The 19,782-nt window shown below is 42.9% G+C and overlaps 2 protein-coding genes across 3 annotated transcripts in view; both read right to left on the reverse strand.

Moving 5' to 3' along the window:
* The window catches only part of LOC110523562 (atrial natriuretic peptide receptor 2), a 58,048-nt gene extending 49,331 nt beyond the window's left edge, over positions 1–8,717 (reverse strand). For both annotated transcript variants that reach the window (XM_021602361.2, XM_021602362.2), the window contains exons 1-2: positions 7,698–8,717; positions 704–885 (exon numbers count right to left, since the gene is read on the reverse strand). In XM_021602361.2, coding sequence (XP_021458036.2) covers positions 704–885; positions 7,698–8,400 — 885 coding nt within the window. In that variant the 5' untranslated portion in view covers positions 8,401–8,717. The remainder of the gene's footprint in view (positions 1–703; positions 886–7,697) is intronic.
* A 482-nt stretch (positions 8,718–9,199) lies between these two features.
* anapc2 (anaphase promoting complex subunit 2) lies at positions 9,200–19,737 on the reverse strand. The gene is made up of 14 exons (XM_021602363.2): positions 19,595–19,737; positions 19,075–19,333; positions 18,641–18,962; positions 18,262–18,394; positions 17,791–18,010; positions 17,491–17,610; positions 17,202–17,319; positions 13,170–13,348; positions 12,797–12,938; positions 12,447–12,522; positions 10,608–10,811; positions 10,323–10,455; positions 9,977–10,218; positions 9,200–9,844 (listed from the first exon to the last, which is right to left on the reverse strand). The coding sequence occupies exons 1-14, from the start codon at positions 19,670–19,672 to the stop codon at positions 9,632–9,634; spliced, it is 2,439 nt and encodes an 812-aa protein (XP_021458038.1). The 5' UTR covers positions 19,673–19,737; the 3' UTR covers positions 9,200–9,631.
* Between the last annotated feature and the right edge of the window lie 45 nt (positions 19,738–19,782).

Raw genomic sequence — 19,782 nt, forward strand, 5'->3', positions numbered from 1 at the left:
CTTTTGCAATTTGTGGGACCACTAATTGTTATTATAAGCAAAGGTCAGTTCTGACTTGAATGCAGTGAGTAAGCCTGTTTTAGGGGAAATTTGTGAGTTGGATTAAAAGGATGTGATGGGTTACCTCGTTAACTGTTAAGTTATGGATCAGTGAACCAAAATTGTTCCAAGCTGGTTGTCAATGGCTGGTGACAAACAACAAACATATACATTGTACCTCATGCAATTTGTATTTGTTTACTGTTTATAAACATTTTGTTATGTTTTAAGATACAACTTTACAGTAATTCATACACGTAGGCTACATGTGGGTCAACCTCATTCAACTTGATGAACTTTGTGTTCCCTTTAATACAGGTTCAGTTGGAACAGAGGGGTGCGAAAGTATTCTTTTGATGGACAGGCTGCTGATTCACACACGAATGAGAGGTTTTGAATTGAATGTCCTCAGTGAAAAACATCCATTTCACATGCCAAATGGCAGTTTCAGACTTGTGATCCTGTCTGGCTCCAATTACCGAAGGGGGGAAAGAACTGACAGTTCTGCACCAACTAATTGACAGAGTATTTGGACACAATTACTCAAAAAGGATTCTGCAATAAATTATATTAATCAAATGTAATGAATGAAATTGAAGGAATATTTCTCTGTCTCCATCCATGTTTGTCTGTCTGTTTGCCTGTCAGTCTCAGTGCAGTGTACCTTGAAGACCTTGATGGGATCAATCCAGAGGCTGTCGTTGTTCAGCCAGGGTTTGCGCTCCGTTAGGCTTTCAGCAAACACGTCCAGATAGAAGATGGCATAGTTCTCAGGGTCTGGGATCTCACTCTGGAAAAGCTTCATGATTTTCAGAAACGTGTCCGGAGGCCCGCAGATATACACAACTGTAGAGAAGACAAAAAACACAACACAAAAGTTACTTATAACTGATTATCTGAATTATGGTTCTATTTCCTATAACTGCTTTAGCTATCAAACCTCTCCATTTTGTGAATTGCTCCTCTTATCATTGGTAGACTAGATGTAGATATGAACCATATGAGGTATGGAAATCAATCCAAATCAGTAACTTCTGGGGAATGCTGTTATGAGGAATCATGTGTAGGTACGCCTACTGAAGTTGCACAGCCATGTGTCTGCTATTTAGGGGGAGTGTGCATGTGTGTTTAGAGTGTTTAAAGCTGTCTGTGCTGTACGCCTGCCTACATAATACCATCCCATTCTGTTTTCATACAGTCTGCTCCATAGACAGTATGTCTGTAGGCATTATTTCCATTCGCTGCATATGTCATAGTGACTGCTGCCAGCTCTAAGGCAGTCCTCCCAGTTAGCAGACATTTCCTCAAGTGTTAGACCAAAGTCGGCACAGACCGCCTCTCAGACCCCAACTCTCATCTCTTCCAACATAGCTCACAAGGAGCCATGCCAAGTAGTCATGCCAAGTAGTCCTGATGTCTCCTGGACATCGTCCAAAACAAATGTACAAAAAGGCGGGGGAAAAGTCGACCTGTGTTGTAGGAATCATAAGGATCTGCCTGGGCTTAACTTATTACAAAGCACATCAAATTGTTTGGTAAATTTTGTTTCACTTAGCGGCAGACTCAAAGATAGCAACCAGCCCACCTTACCTGAACTCTCCATTTCTAGTAGAAGGCAGCATTATCTCCCATGACTCACACAACATCTACACGTAGAGAAACTTAACGCTGCAATGACTATTAAATGCATCCCATTCTGTTCATAATCAAGCGCCTGAGTCTCCAAGCCTATATCATGATTACATTCCATTTGTAGTTTTCCCAGGTGTGACGCTTGAAAGAAGACCAATGGAACAGTCTCTGCAAACTTGCATGTTTAGAAACTACCATCAACGTCACAGTGTTTTGTGTAATGTGTATCTTACTTATGAAAGTGTAATACAAATATGACAGAGATCATTTTAGAGATAATTATTTTGTAGACCATTGTGTTACCATGGTCTAATCTGTCAGATGGACTTTAACAACTCTCGTAAGAGGACTTAGGAACCGTACGCCTTTGTCGCATGTCTTTGTTCTCTTCCAGGAAGTTGTACACAACTTCCATAAACACATTTATATCTACGATAGACAGAAAAGAGCCAGTCACACAACACAAATGTGATGCATGCTGACAGTTTTTGATATACAGAACCAGTCAAAAGTTTGGACACACCTACTCATTCCAGGGTTTTCTTTATTTTTGCTATTTTCTACATTGTAGAATAATAGTGAAGACATCAAAAGTATGAAATAACACATATGGAATCATGTAGTAACCATAAAAGTGTTAAATAAATTAAAATATATTTTAGATTTGAGATTCTTTGCCTTGATGACAGCTTTACACACTCTTGGCATTCTCTCAACCAGCTTCATGAGGTAGTCACCTGGAATGCATTTCAATTAACATGTGTGCCTTGTTAAAAGTTCATTTGTGGAATTTCTTTCCTTCTTAATGTGTTTGAGTCAATCAGTTGTGTTGTGACAAGGTAGGGCTGGTATACAGAAGATAGCCCTATTTGATGAAAGACCAAGTCCATATTATGGCAAGAACAGCTCAAATAAGCAAAGAGAAATGACAGTCCAGCATTACTTTAAGACATGAAGGTCAGTCAATTCATAAAATGTCAAGAACTTTTAAAGTTTCTTCAAGTGCAGTCGCAAAAACCATCAACCGCTATGATGAAACACATCTCAACATCAACTGTTCAGAGTAGACTGCGTGAATCAGGCCTTCATGGTCGAATGCTGCAAAGAAACCACTAATAAAGGACACCAATAATAAGAAGAGACTTGCTAGGGCAAAGAAACATGAGCAATGGACATTCGACCAGTGGAAATCAGCCCTATGGTCTGATGAGTCCAAATTTGAGATTTTTGGTTACAACCGCCATGTCTTTGTGAGATGCAGAGTAGGTGAACGGATGATCTCCACATGTGGGGTTCCCACCGTGAAGCATGGAGGAGGAGGTGTGATTGTGTGGGGGTGCTTTGCTGGTGACACTGTCGTGATTTATTTAGAATTCAAGGCACACTTAACCAGCATGGCTACCACAGCATTCTGCAGCGATACGCCATCCCATCTGGTTTGCGCTTAATGGGACTATCATTTGTTTTTCAACAGGACAATGACCAAAACACACCTCCAGGCTGTATAAGGGCTATTTGACCAAGATGGAGAGTGATGGAGTGCTGCATCAGATGACCTGGCCTCCACAATCACCCGACCTCAACCCAATTGAGATGGTTTGAGATGAGTTGGACCGCAGAGTGAAGGAAAAGCAGCCAACAAGTGCTCAGCATATGTTGGAAAAGCATTCCTCATGAAGCTGGTTGAGAGAATGCCAAAAGTGTGCAAAGTTGTCAATAAGGCAAAGGGTGGCTACTTTGAAGAATCTCAAATATAAAATATATTTTGATTTGTTTAACACTTTTTTGGATACTTCATGATACTTCCATATGTGTTATTTTATAGTTTTGATGTCTTCACTATTATTCTACAATGTAGAAAATAGTACAAATAAAGAAAAAACCCTTGAATGAGTAGGTGTGTCTAGACTCTTGACTGGTACTGTATATATATATATATATATATATATATATATATATATATATATATATATATATATATATATATATATATTACAGGAAACACAATTGGTGTGATTTCAGTGAGAGGTCTATATAGTACCTGTGCTACATTATGTTGGCAACCCTGTTAGCACTCAGGTAGTCTGCAACAAACAATCACATATAGTATGTGCCTCCAAAAAAGAGAAGACACAGCTTGATGTATTCTTCCTTCCAGCCGTGTGGCATTTTTTACCTTTATTTAACTAAGCAAGTCAGTTAAGAACTTGCTATGTTGTTGTCTTAGGTCTCTCTTTAAGTAATGTTGTGTTGTTTCTCTTGTTTTGTTCTATATTTATATATATTACATATATATAAATCCCAGCCCCTGTCCCCGCAGGTCTTTTGCCATCATTGTAAATAAGAATTTGTTCTTTACTGACTTGCCTAGTTAAAGAAAGGTTAAAAAATAAATAAAAATAAAATAACACATTTCTTATTTACAATGACAGCCTACACCGGCCAAACACAGACGACGCTGGGCCAATTGTGCGCTGCCGTATGGAACTCCCAATCACAGCCGGTTGTGATAGAGCCTGTATTTGAACCAGGGTGTCTGTAGTGAAGCCTCTAGCACTGCCTTAGACCGCTGTGCCACTTGGAAGCCCAAGTGTATGTGTGCTTTTTAGTGGTCTGAAAATGATCAAGGTGTGAGCTTTCTCCACAAGTAACCTGGTGGGACTTTGAAAACATAATTGGCCTCATGTTCAGTCTGGTTGTTAAGGTTTGTTAATTTGAGGCAGGTAAATGTTTTTTTGGGGAGATATTACATGTTTCTACCATTTCTCTTTTTTCATGAACAAATCTGATAGGAGGCTAATAATTAGACTTCAAAGGGTTTTCCCATCAGATTCAGAACACAAAATCAGAGGGACTATGTCAGAGTGAATCAATTTACATTACAAATCTGTACCTGACAACCACTGGCTTAAAAACACTCAACGCTATACAGTACTGTCAAGACGTCAACCAAAATGAGAGACCACACAGTTGCGGTAAAGGTTGACAACCTAGGGGTTATATGTTGGTGATCTCAGAGGGATGAATGGGAATGGAATGTCAAGCCAGAACTCCAAGCTTAGACAAGCCGTGACAAAACCATTAGCTTCCGTGACCCCAAGCTCACCATGGCGGGCCCATAATTCAGCTAAGAGGTTTGGCAGCTTTCAAAATGATTTTCCTGATGTAACAGCAGTTAAGTACCATATGCAGTGTTTATTGCACTATTTGTTATTGTTACTGCTGCTTTTCAAGTGCTTTAAAAGAGAATAAACCCAGTCATTTACATGCATCACTCATTGACAACACAGCCGTATCTGTATTCTGTGCTATGCTGGTTAGTGCCGAGTCACTCTAGTCTATAATGTTCTTCTCATCCACTGATTTCCAATCAGTACCCTGACAATAACTATGGATGAAAACAGTGAGCCAAGAGTATAATTTTGTGGTTATAGTAATGTTTTAGGGTTATTGAGAAAACCAAAGGCCAGTATCTTCCCAGATGATGTGAAAGAGTTTAGGGCCTTTACTTCTTCCAGATGAACCAACACACAGCATCAGACGGTTCCTACAAACAGAACAGTTCTGGGCCAAAGCACACATCAATATCACTTGCCAGTATTTGTGTTTCGCTGTTGGACTTTCAACGCCCCAATTCCCCTCTATCGGTATAGACATTTTGATATTGCAGTATAATGCTATGGTCCAAGGTGATTGTTTAGCTGATGCAACTATGTCAGTAGAATTGATCGTTAACATCATTCCATTGTATTATTGATATGCAGCATCCAATTTTGATGGATTCTGAGTTACCAACAAATTTGAAAGCAACACATTTGAAAGCAACAAATTTGAAAGCAACAAATTCCTAAAATACTTAAGTCTTGAATTTGTGAAATATTTATTCAACTGAGACACAAAAAAAGCATTGATGTCACTTAATTGTATTGATAAGGGTAAACAACAAGAAAGTCTAGCTGCATAATGCAACTGTGAGCTGCCTGTTCCTGATGACTAACAGAGAGCAAACACTCACAAGTAACTAGTAGCATACAAATGACCCATTTTCAACCTTAGATGTGTCAACACAATGGGTCCTTTGCCACATCTAACAATAAATCTGAGTACATGGTGTATTAGGACAGAGGTGTAATGGGTCTCTACAGACAACATCTCTCTACGTCACTAAAAATAATTATTGTAAATGTTATAATGTAGAGTGATGTGTGTGTGACGACTTGGCAGAGTCTCTGTTTATATGCTTTCTCAGCCCATTACAAGTAGTGAGGATTAATTAACCATTTCTAAAATAGTTTTGGAGTTAATCAAATGTAATGACAACATTCCTGTTGTAATGAACATGTAATAACATATTCTACAGTGGGGATTGCCATGGAAACAATGTTACAACAGCTGTGTGTCACTGCGATTTTACACTAGGTAAACAATCCACACTATTTGTGTAATGATAAGAATGTATTTTTAATTGTTTTGAAATAAGCAATAGGCTACATCAAGTACATAATGGTGAACTGTAAATAGAATGAGCTGGAAAACAAGGTGGTGTGAGTCAACACGGCATTAATGAACAATAATAATGCCTTAGCATTAGTAAAACTGAATATTTACAATAATTTTTTACGTTTCAGCTGTAAATGCCTGTCTACTTAATTGGGATAGATGCTGTAAATAACATGTATGAAAGACCTATTGAATAAGAAAATAAATAAATAAAATCTATGCGTGCAGGCACATAATCTCTCTCTCACACATAAACACACTTTCAGTGATTACGCAGGTGGTTCACAGCAATAAATGGTGGTCTGGTAAGTCACATACTGGGTTTAGAAGTGCATTCTATACTGTCTTCATCTCTTCACTTCTCCCTTTTTGTTTACAAAGCTCTTCTTCACAAGCTTTCAACACATCTCACTTATCTGTTACAGTACAAAAATAAGGGCCACCAAACCCGCTCACAGGGTTGGTTAACTCTTGAGGTCCCTCGTGTCTCTACCAACCAAGGTAAATCAGCTTTTAGTTTTAATACCTCATTACATCTTGAATCCCTGGTGCCAATAGGGCAGTTTAGAATTCTGATGAGGAGTGAATTCACTTAGGTTTACAAGTGTTTTGTTGATTGTGGTGGCTTATTTGTGTTGTTGAGATGTGGTGTGTCTATCTGCTGTATCTTCTAGTTTATTGTTAACAGTTTTATTGATTTATGTTGTGAGTGGTTTGTTCTCAGGGCACCATTGTGAATGAGACCCTGGTCTCTCCTGAATAAATAAAATCTAAATAAAAAAATAAAATAGGCAGGCTTACTAAATATGTTTTTATTATATTAAATAGGTATTCCAAGAACATGTTTAACTCCACTGTAGGCCTATGTAAGAATGTGCTTTGACTAACACTGAGTGTACAAAACATTAGGAATACCTGCTCTTTCCTGACATAGACTGACCAAGTGAATCCAGGTGAAAGCAATGATCTCTTATAGATTTCACTTGTTAAATCCACTTCAATCAGTGTAGATGAAGGGGACGAGACAATCATTTTTAGCCTTGAGAAAATTGAGATATGGATTGTGTAAGTGTGCCATCACAGAGTAAATGGGCAAGACAAAATATTGAAGTGCCTTTGAACGGGGTATGGTAGTAGGTGCCAGGCGCACCGGTTTGAGTGTGTCAAGAACTGCATCGCTTCTGGGTTTTTCACGCTCAACAGTTTCCCGTGTGTATCAACCACCCAAAAGGACATCCAGCCAACTTGACACAGCTGTGGGAAGCATTGGAGTCAACATGGGCCAGAATCCCTGTGGAACGCTTTCGACACCTTGTAGAGTCCATGACCCGACGAATTGAGGGCAAAAGGGGGTGTTCCTAATGTTTTGTACGCTCAGTGTATATGACCAATACTGGCTACTCGTAAATTAAAAACGTACGCCCAAATATCATATTAACCTACTATCAAGCAAATGTTCCACATCTTATAATGGAACATCTACATTTCACATTGCACATGTGGAAATAGCCAATTTATAGACTTACTTCTTCCGTGGTCTTTCATGAAAGTAATGATTTCTTTATAATAGCTTGGCGAGTCTTGATATGGCAAGGCATCAACTGTGACATTTTCCGCTTTCAAAATTATGTAAATTCCTTCAGAGAGGAAGTAGTGAGGTCGGTCATCTTTTTTCACATCGTGAAAAATCAGAATGGCACGAGTGGTCCAATTAAACTGCGCGTGAATAATACTAGCAAAGTCTCCCAATTTTGTGGTCGAGGGTCCGGTGCGCACAATCGTTTTGTACTCATCCCCGTTAACAAACCCATATGCTGTTCCTCCCGCAGTTATCAATGGGAGTTTCCAATGAGATGCAAATCTTCCAACTGAGGCCACTGAATACACGCAACCTGGTCCGAAGAAAGCATCTGGTTTATTATAAAGTTTGGTGTCCACGGCGATAATCTGTGCCTTATTTTCTGCGCAGACACCGGTTGAATCCTCCGTGCTGAAATTCAAGAGTTGAATTGAGTGGCCTTGGAGAACTCCGTGCTTCTTCTGTAGATTCTCGTTCGCCATAATAATTGCTGGGAAAACCCGAGGCAAAGCCCAGGGATACTTGTGGTAATTGTCGGGAAGCATCACCGCAACTGTGATATTATTTCCCATATTCGTTCGACACCTGGATATGAGAGAGTATGTGAATACCACAAATAAACAGTATCCGAGATCCGTTTTATATCCCATTGCTTTAATTTGAAGTATAAAATAAATCCAAGAAAACGGACCTCGTGTGTTCACCTGGAGTAGTAAGACGCCTTACTGTCCTGAAACCTAACCATATGGCTCTCTATTTAAAAATGCAACTTCAGGCAATAGAAGAAATGTTTAGGTAATCCATGTGTCATTTATCATCTTTAACGTTGCTCTAATGGTTATCCAGCAGTGATTCTGTGCGTTGTTCACTTCAGCGCATTTCTTGGACTGATGTTCCTTAACTCGCCCCTCCGAGTGTGATAACATCCATCCAAATGACTGGAACTTAAATCACAGAAACATTCAGTGCAGCCCCGCACACGTCATATCACAGGTCTGAGAAAGACTAGGAAGAGGCGCCCCCTGCCTGCTGTCCCTGTTCTTCAGTCCTGGTCCTTGGAGACCCACCGGGTGTGCAAGCTTTTGCTCAGCCATAGCACTAACATAACTGATTCAACTACCCTTGAATCAGGTGTTCCTGCTGGGCTAGAACAAAAACATGCACACGTGTAGATCTCTATGACCAGGTCAAGAGATGATCAGTTAAATATGAACTGTTTTTGACAATAATCTGTAAGACACAATTTCAGCAGATGCAAGCCTTGTGTTCAACTCCGTGGGAGTTGAATAAACAAAAATACAAGCATGCAGTACACATTCCAAACTGAGACGCTGAATTTGATTTACACAAATCTGAGATTCCATAATGATCCACTAGAGGTCAGGAGTTCCTCACAAGGCTTCATTTCGGCAAGCGCTACAATAATCTTTAATGACAAATACAATCATATTACATATTCATGTATTTTTATTAACTCAGACAATTGTCATGTTATCAAAAGGGGAACTTCAAAATACACAAAGTCCAACCACGTGTCAATTCAATGTGCAACTTTGTTTTAAAAGCATCAGAACACAATGGTTGCTGAAACACATTGATAGTATGATTTTTGAGTCCTCCAAAACTCATAACAAAGTCAAGCAACCTGGATGGTCAATAATAAAGACAGAATGAGAGGTTCATGCTCCTTATAGCCATTAGTATTGTAAGACATAGTAATTCAGTACGATGCTTGGCATTTTCAGTTGCCTTTACAAACCTATTTCTGAAAAGGTTCATCTGTGAAACTGGAGTCTCCAACTGCAATGCGGCATCATGTACATTTCAGAAACTAATCAGATTTTCCACTTTTCAGTTGAACCTCCTCTTTTCTCCCCATCCTCAGTTGGTGGACTTAGGCAGTCTGTAGATGCCTGCGGACATGATGAGCTGATGGTCTCGCACTTTCCTTTGCAGGAAGGCCTGCAGCTCATTCACGTCCATCTCTGTGACAATTGGTCCCGTGGCAACAAACATCCTGAGCATGGAGTGGATGCGCTCTAGGGTCATGGTCTCCAGGTTGGTCAGCATGGCCTGGATGTAGGCCCAGAACAACTGCACCAACAACCACGTACACAGGGGAGAGAGAACACTGCTGTTAGGGCTAGCTTGATTTGTATTTGACAGGAGATTTGTATTTGAATTCCATGCCTCCAATGTGTGTGTGCGCGTGTGTGTGTAATGCACCTGTAGTTTCTCCTCCCTCTGCTCTGACTGGGTGGTGGTGTTGGAGTCTCCCTCCTCGTCACTGTCAATCAGCATCACCCCTCTCTCAGGTCTCTCCCGGGACGAGCCTGTTTCCAGGACAGAGTAGTGCCCCCCAGCCTCCTCCTTTAGGACCCCCTGCTGCTGCCACAGAGCCAACTTCCTCCTCACCATCTCCTGGGGCACGCCCAGGACCCCACTCAGCTCCTCCAGAGTCCACGAGCCTTCAGGACACATAGACAGAGAGAGCGATGGTTAAGCTAAATCTCAGTTACTTGTACAATGTTTGTATGCATTGATAAGTTGTACATAAGGTGATAGTAATAACTTTTGTCTTGGAAGTGCAGGATGATGGCAGCATGGATGGGGGACACAGTCAGGTTAGTCAGAGTCCTGTCCTCCAGCTCCACATCCAGGGTCACTAAGCCCAAATGAGGCTTCCAGCTCAGGGTCCTCATCGCCTGGGGAGCAAGAGCATTTGAATTATGGAATTGAATTTTTAAATTAAATTTCCCTATTCATTCTCTGTTGGCCTGGCAGCCAGTCTGTTTATAAAGACTTGACTAAAGAAGAAACAGACTGGCACCCAGGCTACGGCTCCATCATCAAGTACCTTGAGTTTCTCGTAGCGGTGTGTGTAGGCCTCCATGGCTTGGGAGGCCAGGGGCGGGAGCTCCATCTTCTCCTCCTTCAGTGTGGGCCAGAACTCAGAGGACAGGATCATGGCTGACAGGGCCAGAGGGGGCTGCTCCTCCTCAGCCAGCCTGGACTCCTCCTCACGGATGTTGGTGTTGATCCTTCGTGAGTCAGCCACGTCCTGGAGAGAGAGAGAGGGAAGAGAGGAGAAGAGAGTGAGGCTCTGTCCTAAAGTGCTTAAATGCCCTCCTTTCCTCATACTGTACTGTCCTGTGTCCTCAGCTTTTATCCTATGATAGATGGGACTGCATGTATTTTTAAAGATACTGCTTTGATCAGTGGTGATCAGAGTATGTGAGCGGAGCGCAGAGTGCCCAATTTGACTGGAGGTGGAGCAAGATTCCCCAAGGCTGGAGCGTCGGTCTTCTTGCCTGATCCAATTTCGCTCCAGTAGCGCTCACTTCACAAGCTCAGGTCATGCCCGGCCCAGCATGCATTTGTAGTCCACTTGTGTACTGCTATATTCCCTTGATTTAGCTACTGTCATCCAGTTTGCTAAATATTTTCATAAACAAACTGATAAAACAGGAGGACTAAGAGCAAAAGAGGGAGTGCAGTGATGTAGTCTCCACAACTAAATAATCATTGTGGAATTTGAAAAGACATATCCTGAAAGCATGATGGTGTACTTTACTACGTGCACATGCTAACAGAAAGGAATGAGGTTGGTAGCTAGCTAAGTGTGTCATTGTAGCAAAGTATTTATAAACAAAAGAAATCAGATCTCTTAAAAGTTTTGTTCAGTTTCATTCATTTATCTATACAATAGGCCAAAATTGATTTTGCATCCATTTTCATAGGGTTATTTTACCTAAAATCCTTTAGGCTTACCTGCAGAAAAATTTAAAACAACTATGCACCCTGCCCAGCCTGGCAAGAGTGGCCCAAAGGGTGTTTAGCATCCCCAGTGGCTCTGCGAGTGTGGAGAGGATATTCTCCACTGCTGGCCTTCTCTCCAGGCACCATCGCATGAGTCTGAAGTCACAGACTATGGCCAAACTCGTGTTTCTAAAAATGAATTCAAAGGCACTGTAGACTGAGCCTAATAAGGCATTTTTCGTTTAGTTTGTATTTAATTTTAAGTCACCGCCTATATGCGCAATTTATAGACTACAATGATTTAATACAACGAAATGTTGTTTAAACGCTGAGCACTTAATGTCCCTGACTCCCTACCAGCCTAGTGTGTTGCACTCGCAAATGCTTCACCATGTATTTCTTTGTAGGCTATAGCCTTGAAATAATTGAAATAATATAGCCTAAATAACACATTTTTGTTGCTTCCTAGACTCCCTGTCTGGCTCCTGACTTATTTAATATGTTTAATATGACATGTAGCCCATTTAAAGTTATGAGCGCTTCTTCCAGTCGCCTTTTCCTGTTGTTTATTCAAATACGTTTCATTCAAATCATATGGTTTGAATAGTTCAAAACCAAATGACCCCGTGACCCAGTAGTCACAAAAATAGATGAGTGTTGGTTAAATTGTGACTTTAATGAATGGAGCGGCAGTTTTTTCCCCCCGTGAGCGAGGAGCGATTTTTAGCCGAGCGGTTTGAAAGGACGTGGAGCACCGGGAGTGGTGCGCAAGCACGGCTCCATGAGCAATGAGCACGATTTCCGCCCTGCTCAACTCCGCTCACATACTCTGATGGTGATCAGTTGTGACACAGCTAGGGAGTCATGATGTCAAAGCTCACGCTGGTATGAATGGGGACTTAAGGAGACACAGAGTAGTGTATGTACAGTACTTTACCTTCAGCATCACCTCGCAGTAGTGCATATGGGACTCTCCGAATCTCAGTTTGAGTAACTCCACATTACGGATCTCCCTGGAGGCACATGAGAAAAGTGACTTATATAACAAATATGGAACGATTTCACTCACCCAAAATGACCAGACAGAGAATACATTATAATCAACAAGACACCAGTATATCTGCGTAATAATAGTGTCTCCAAAGTGTCTCAAGTGTGTAGATGGATGCTGAGTAGTAGGATTTCATGGTGTGCAGTAAAGGAGTGAAGTGAGTAATGTACAGTATGGCAATGGGATACATGCCTTTGGAGTGCAGGTACTAGCTACTGTACGTGAGTGTTGCGTACCTGGCTGTATTGTAGTTGAACTGGTGGAGCAGCCTGTCTGCCAGGACAGTTCTGTACTCGTCTATGAAAATCTCTTTACTGCCATATATGCTGACCAAAAGAGTGATGATGTCAGACGAACGTCGCTTAGACCCTGTCTTGTCTGAGAGAAGAAGGAAGATGATTTTGCATTTAGTGAAAGAGATGTGTTGGAGAGGTGTTCTTTCGGAGCAATTGTAGTTCAATGCAGCAGAAACAGGAAACGGACACAGTTTGTCTAGTGTGATGACAACCAGATAGTGACAATCATATACAATACATCTCCACTGGAGAATTGGAGTTCACAGAGTAAGAGAATGCAGTGTGTGTAAGGTGGGTACACAGAGGGTTCGACCTGTCACAGCATCCTTAGGGTCTGGGGTCCATTCCTCTGGGTCGCTGCCCTCGTCCTCACTATCCTGGGTCTCCAGGGTCACGGGGTCGGCACGGGACAACTCATTGGCCAGGTCACTGCAGCCCTCCGCATCTCCAGTAAGGCTGGCCACTATCTGACGCACTGTATCCTCCCGCGTCCTAGCAGCGGCACACAAACGTTACGTCAACATCACAGCAACTCAACAGCAATATGCTATGGGAATCAAATCAGTCAAGTATCAAATTAAATATCTGTCACATAATTCGCACACAACGTGTAGACTAACTGTGAAATGCTAACTTATGGGTCCTTTCCAACAATAAAAAATAGAATATAGAATGTAGAGAAATAAAATAATAACACAAGGAATAAATACACAATAAGTAATGATAACTTGGCTATATACACAGGGTACCAGTACCGAGTCGATGTGCAGTGGTACGAGGTAATTGAGGTAGACACACCAAATATACAAACATTTGTGGACACCCCTTCAAATTAGTGGATTTGACTATTGGTACTTTTTACCAATAGTCATCGAACACCTTTGGGATTAATTGGAATGTCGACTAAGAGCCAGGTCTAATCTCCCAACATCAGTGCCCGACCTCACTAATGGTCATGGTAGAATGGAAGCAAGTCCCCACGGAAATGTTCCAACATCTAGTGGAAAGAAGACTTTATTTAAGTAGGCAAGTCAGTTAAAAACAAATTCTTATTTTATAAAGACGGCCTACACCAGCCAAACCCTCCCCTAACCCAGACAGCGCTGGGACAATTGTGTGCCACCCTATGGGATTCCCGATCACGGCCGGTTGTGATACAGCCCAGGATCGAACCAGGGTCTGTAGTGACGCTTCTAGCACTGAGATGCAGTGGCTTAGACAGGTGCCCCACTCGGGAGCCCCATTTCAGCCACACCCGTTGCTGACAGGTGTATAAAATTGAGCACACAGCCATGCAATCTCCATAGCAAACATTGGCAGTAGAATGGCCTTACAGAAGAGCTCAGTGACTTTCAATGTGGAACCATCATAGGATGCCACTTTTCCAACAAGTCAGTTCGTAAAATGTCTGCTCTGGTCAACTGTGCTGTTATTGCCACGCCCTGACCATAGAGAGCTGTTTATTCTCTATGTTGGTTAGGTCGGGGTGTGATTAAGGGTGGGTTATCAAGGGGAATTGTATATCTATGTTGGCCTGGTATGGTTCCCATTCAGAGGCAGCTGTTTAGCGTTGTCTCTGATTGGGGATCATACTGTATTTAGGTAGCCATTTCCCCATTGTGCTTTGTGGGATCTTGTCTATGCATGTGAGCATTATTATAGCTTCACGTTTCGGTTGTTCGCTTTGTTCTTTAAAGTTTTCTATTCCAAAATAAAGGATGGAAACACACCACACTGCATCTTGGTCTACTGCTTATGACAAATGTGACAGTTATTGTGAAGTGGAAAATGTCTAGGAGCAACAACGGCTCAGCCTCAAATTGGTAAGCCACACAAGCTCACAGAACTGGACCACTGAGTGCTGAAGCGCGTAGCGTGTAAAAATCGTCAGTTGGAACACTCACTACCGAGTTCCAAACTGCCTCTGGAAGCAACGTCAGCACAATAACTGTTTGTCCAGAGCTTCATGAAATGGGCTTCCATGGCCGAGCAGCCACACACAAGCCCAAGATCACCATGTGCAATGCTAAGCGTCGGCTGGAGTGGTGTAAAGCTCACTGCCATTGGACTCTGGAAACGCATTCTCTGGAGTGACGAATCACGCTTCACCATCTGGCAGTCCCGGCGGACAAATCTGGGTTTGGCGGATGCCAGGAGAACGCTACCTGCCCAAATGCATAGTGCCAACTGTAAAGTTTGGTGGAGGGGGAATAATGGTCTGGGGCTGTTTTTCATGGTTCAGGCTAGACCCCTTAGATCCAGTGAAGGGAAATCTTAACATTACAGCAGGCAATGCCATTCTCAACAATTCAGTGCTTCCAACTTTGTGGGAACAGTTTATGGAAGGCCCTTTCCTGTTTCAGCATGACAATGCCCCCATGCACAAAGCAAGGTCCATACAGAAATGGCTTGTCAAGATCGGTGTGGAAGAACTTGACTGGCCTGCAGAGCCCTGACCTCAACCCCATCGAACACCTTTGGGATTAATTGGAATGTCGACTAAGAGCCAGGTCTAATCTCCCAACATCAGTGCCCGACCTCACTAATGGTCATGGTAGAATGGAAGCAAGCCCCCACGGAAATGTTCCAACATCTAGTGGAAAGAAGAGTGGAGGATGTTGTAGCAGCAAAGAGGGGACCAACTCCATATTAATGCCCATGATTTTGGAATGAGATGTTCAACAAGCAGGTGTCCACATTATTTTGGTCATGTAGTGTATGTACATATTGGTAGGGATAAAGTGACATGGCAACAGAATAGATCATAAACAATAGCAGCAGTGCATGTGACGAGTCACAAGAGTTAGTGCAAAAAGGGTCAATGCAGATAGTCAAATAGTTACCCAATAGCTACCCGGGCTAACTATTTAGCAGTCTTATTGCTTGAGGGTTGAAGTTGTTCGGGGTCCTGTTTGTTCCAGTAGAGAGCAATATTCTCTAACATTTGCCTCACAATGCAACATGTAAAGTGTTGATCCAATATTTAATGAGCTGAAATAAAAGATCCCCGAAATTTTCCATACGCACAAAAAGCTAATTTCTCTCAAATGTTGAGCACAAATTTGTTTACATCCCTGTTATTGAGCATTTCTCCTTTGCCAAGATAATCCATCCACCTGACAGGTGTAACATATCAAGAAGCTGATTAAACAGCATGATCATTACACAGATGCATCTTATGCTGGGGACAATAAAAGGCCACTCTAAAATGTGCAGTTTTGTCATAACACAAAATAACACAGATGTCTCAAGTTTTGAGGGAGCGTGCAATTGGCATGCTGACTGCAGGTATGTCCACCAGAGCTGTTGCCAGAGAACTGAATGTTAATTTCTCTGCCATAAGCTGCCTCCAATGTCTTTTAGAGAATTTGGCAGTATGTCCAACCGGCCTCACAACAGCAGATCACGTGTAACCACACCAGCCCAGGACCTCCACATCCGTCTTCTTCACCTGAAGGATCATCTGAGACCTGCCACCGGACAACTGAGGAATCTGTGGGTTTGTACAAGTTAAATATTTCTGCATAAACTATCAGAAACCGTCTCAGGAAAGCTCATCAGCATGGTCATCGTCCTCACCAGGGTCTTGACCTGACTGCAGTTCTGCGTCGCAACTGACTTTAGCGAGAAAATGCTCACCTTTGATGGCCATGCTGGAGAAGTGTGCTCTTCATGGATGAATCCCGGTCTCAACTGTACCGGGCAGATGGCAAACGTGCGTGTATAGCGCCGTGTGGACAACGGTTTACTGATGTCAACGTTATGAACACAGTGCCCCATGGTTGGTGGTGGGGTTATGGTATGGGCAGGCACGGATGGCAATTTCAGCATGATAATGCACACCCCCATATCACAAGGATCTGTACACAATTGCTGGAAGCTGTAAATGTCCCAGTTCTTCCATGGCCTGCATACTCACCAGACATGTCACCCATTGAGCATGTTTGGGATGCTCTGGATCAACGTGTATGACATCGTGTTCCAGTTCCAGTCAATATCCAGCAACTTCACACAGCCATTGAAGCTGAGTGGGACAACATTCCACAGGCCACAATCAACAGCCTGATCAACTCTATGCAAAGATGTGTCGCGCTGCATGAAACACATGGTGGTCACACCAGATACTGACTTGTTTTCTGATCCACGCCCCTGACTTTTTTTTAAAGGTATATGTGACCAAGAGATGCATATCTGTATTCCCAGTCATGTAAAATCCATAGATTAGGGCCTGGTAATTTTTTTTTCAATTGACTGATTTCCTTATATGAACTTTGAAATTATTGCATGCTGCGTTTATATTTTTGTTCAGTGTAAATACAGATTACAATAATACACGTGAACCCACCTGAGGTACTTGCGGATTGGTTGGCACGCAACCTGCAGGATGACCATGGATGGGTCCAGCTCCCGTAGGGCCTTTATAGCTGAGATGTACACAGTGATGATGTCAGAGGTATGGACTCCTAGAGGGGAAGAGGAATGTTGTTGGGATGGGATTCATATACACAAGTCTAGTTTCTTCTGTAACATTGTGTTTGCAAACAACACTTAGTCTTCAATGGTTTAAATGTGTAACAGACAAAATAAACAGTAAACACCAGTCATTGTTTGTAATCCGCCATCGGTTCACTGACCTGGGTGAAGCAGACGGGTGTCAAAGGCTGTCTTAAGGGACGTGAGGAGCTGCTGCCTCTGATTGGTTCTCTCCAGGCAGAACTTGAGGTCATCGATGGCAGGCTTTGACTCAGGGAAATCTGACAGGGACAGAACAAACAACAGCATGTGAGGGAGAATAAATAACCACAACTCTCCTCCCTCTCTGTATCTCCTTCCCAACAAATCTCTTCCCTATGCCATCAAGTGCCCAACACTAACTGCTTTCTCTTATTATTCACCACCTCCCTATCTTCTCTCTTTGTTCCCTAACCCCTCACCTCTGATGATGCTGAAGAGCTCCTCGATCCTCATGTTGACGTAGATCCTGCAGAAGAACTGGTGCATGTGACACCTCCAGCGCTGCAGCACGGCGTTGGCTGGCTGGCCCACCACCCCAGCCCCGCTGCCTGTGCCGTTGGGCACCGTGCCCAGTCCACTGACTCCACCCACATCACTGGCAAACACCCTGCTCAACCAGCCCAACACCAGCTCTAGCCACTGGAGAAAGAGAGAATGAAAGAGGAATTTGAGAGAATGTTTTTAAGTAAGATAATAAGTAAAACAGATAAATGATCACATTTCTGAGATTTGGACTTGGTGTAGTAAATTGTTTGAAAAACAAATCTTATTTGGTCAGCAACCTATTCTGTTGAGTAAGGCAAGCTGGAAAAGTCTAACTTGTTGATAGGTAATTTCACTTTATTCTGTGAGGTGGTTCTCCCATAGACAGGCTCTTTGGTCTACTGTACCTCCTGAAAGTCGAAGAGGAAAGAGCTCTCGTACTCCCCCCTGCAGTGCTGCTCCATCCGCTGCTCTATCAGTTTGTGTAAGATGGACGTCACTGCCTCTGAGCTGACCCGCTCCAATAGCTGCAACCTGGACCTGGGGGGCGGGACAATCACACTTTAGCAGATTTGTAGGAAGAGACAACCGCACAAGATACATTTTAAACATAGCAGGCACACAAAGGTAGAGATGTAGACAATGGTTAAGGAAGTGAACCTTGATCTAAGACATTTGTGATGTTGTTTGTTGTAGTCATATTTGAATGTAAGACGTTAAGCAGTACAACAATTAGGGTCTATAAAACAGAGCAGACAGTGACACAGCACCCCTCCATTCACTCACAGTACTTGGCTGAGCTCTTGCAGCTGCTCCAGGGCTTGCTGACACCAGCATCGCTGAGTGGGGACAGTGCAGCCCTGACAGACCCCCCCCTCAGGCCCCCCGCCCCCCTCCTCAGCCTCCCCTGCCTCCCCCTCCTGGGTCATGTGCACAGAGAAAGTCCTACTGTAGAACTCCAGTATTCTCTCCTGGAGCACAGCTGAGGGGGAGAACAGCAGAATGGCCCTGATGACAGAGAAGGCCCTCTCACGGAGACCCCTGGCCCCAGGGCCACACAGACCACCCCGGCCCTCGTCCTGCCAGGTACCCAGCCTCTCCAACCCTCCTGGGGAAAAGGACATAGAGCACATTTTTATGCATATGGCAAGATTCTGTTCAGTCAAAATTCTAGCATTATTAAGGGTGCATTTAACTGTAACTTCAATGTTTGATCCCACCTAGGAAAGGTTGCAGTCTGTCCAAAAGGGTACGGAAGGCCATGAGTAGGATCCTGGCCCTGTCCTTCTCCTCCAGTTCATTCTCTGGTTGCTTCATTCCAGCCCAGAACTCAGGGGCAATAGCAGTAGTAAGACGCACCTGCAGGGTCTCCATTAGCCATCCCTCCAGAAACTGTCCCAGGCTGTTAGAGCACAGCAGGCTAAGCCCCTCAGAGAGAGACTCATCAGACATGGTGATGTCATTGGACACTGGAGACACCTACAGACAGAGGAAATTGTTTATGTTCTTATAAACAGATACGGTCTATGGTGTGTATGTACATTGATAGATCAACATTGGTCTTAGCTAGTTAGCTAATGCCTGGCATGTGAATCTGTTAACGTTAGCTATCTAACGTTACATGTCCAGCAGCCAACCACAGTAGTACAATTGATCTTATTTAATTCTCACATAAAAGGCAAGCAGGCTATATCAACAACACAAGGTGCTACCGTAGGCAAGTTAGGTCCATCTACTCACCAGAGCTGCAGTTACGGTGTCCCAAGCAGAAGGTAGCCCCTGTGGTACTGAGAAAAACATCTCAGTAGAGTCCATCATCCCGGGTGGACCTAATTACTCAGCGAGAACCACTCGATTGTGTACTGACAAAGTTATCGTCTGTGTTATATCACTCACCCATATTAATAATATGTACGTATCATAGTTTA

Source organism: Oncorhynchus mykiss, chromosome 5 (assembly GCF_013265735.2).
Source record: "Oncorhynchus mykiss isolate Arlee chromosome 5, USDA_OmykA_1.1, whole genome shotgun sequence".
Lineage (NCBI taxonomy): Eukaryota > Metazoa > Chordata > Actinopteri > Salmoniformes > Salmonidae > Oncorhynchus > Oncorhynchus mykiss.

What these genes read in the sequence shown, in the direction of transcription:
- anapc2 (XM_021602363.2), bottom strand. Translation starts at nt 19,672, where the DNA reads ATGATGGACTCTACTGAGATGTTTTTCTCAGTACCACAGGGGCTACCT. An exon ending in TCCTCTTCGACTTTCAGGAG is followed by an intron (nt 18,011 to 18,261) that starts GTACAGTAGACC and finishes CTCTTTCTCCAG; the next exon opens with TGGCTAGAGCTGGTGTTGGG. An exon ending in AGAGGGAGGAGAAACTACAG is followed by an intron (nt 9,845 to 9,976) that starts GTGCATTACACA and finishes TTGTTGGTGCAG; the next exon opens with TTGTTCTGGGCCTACATCCA.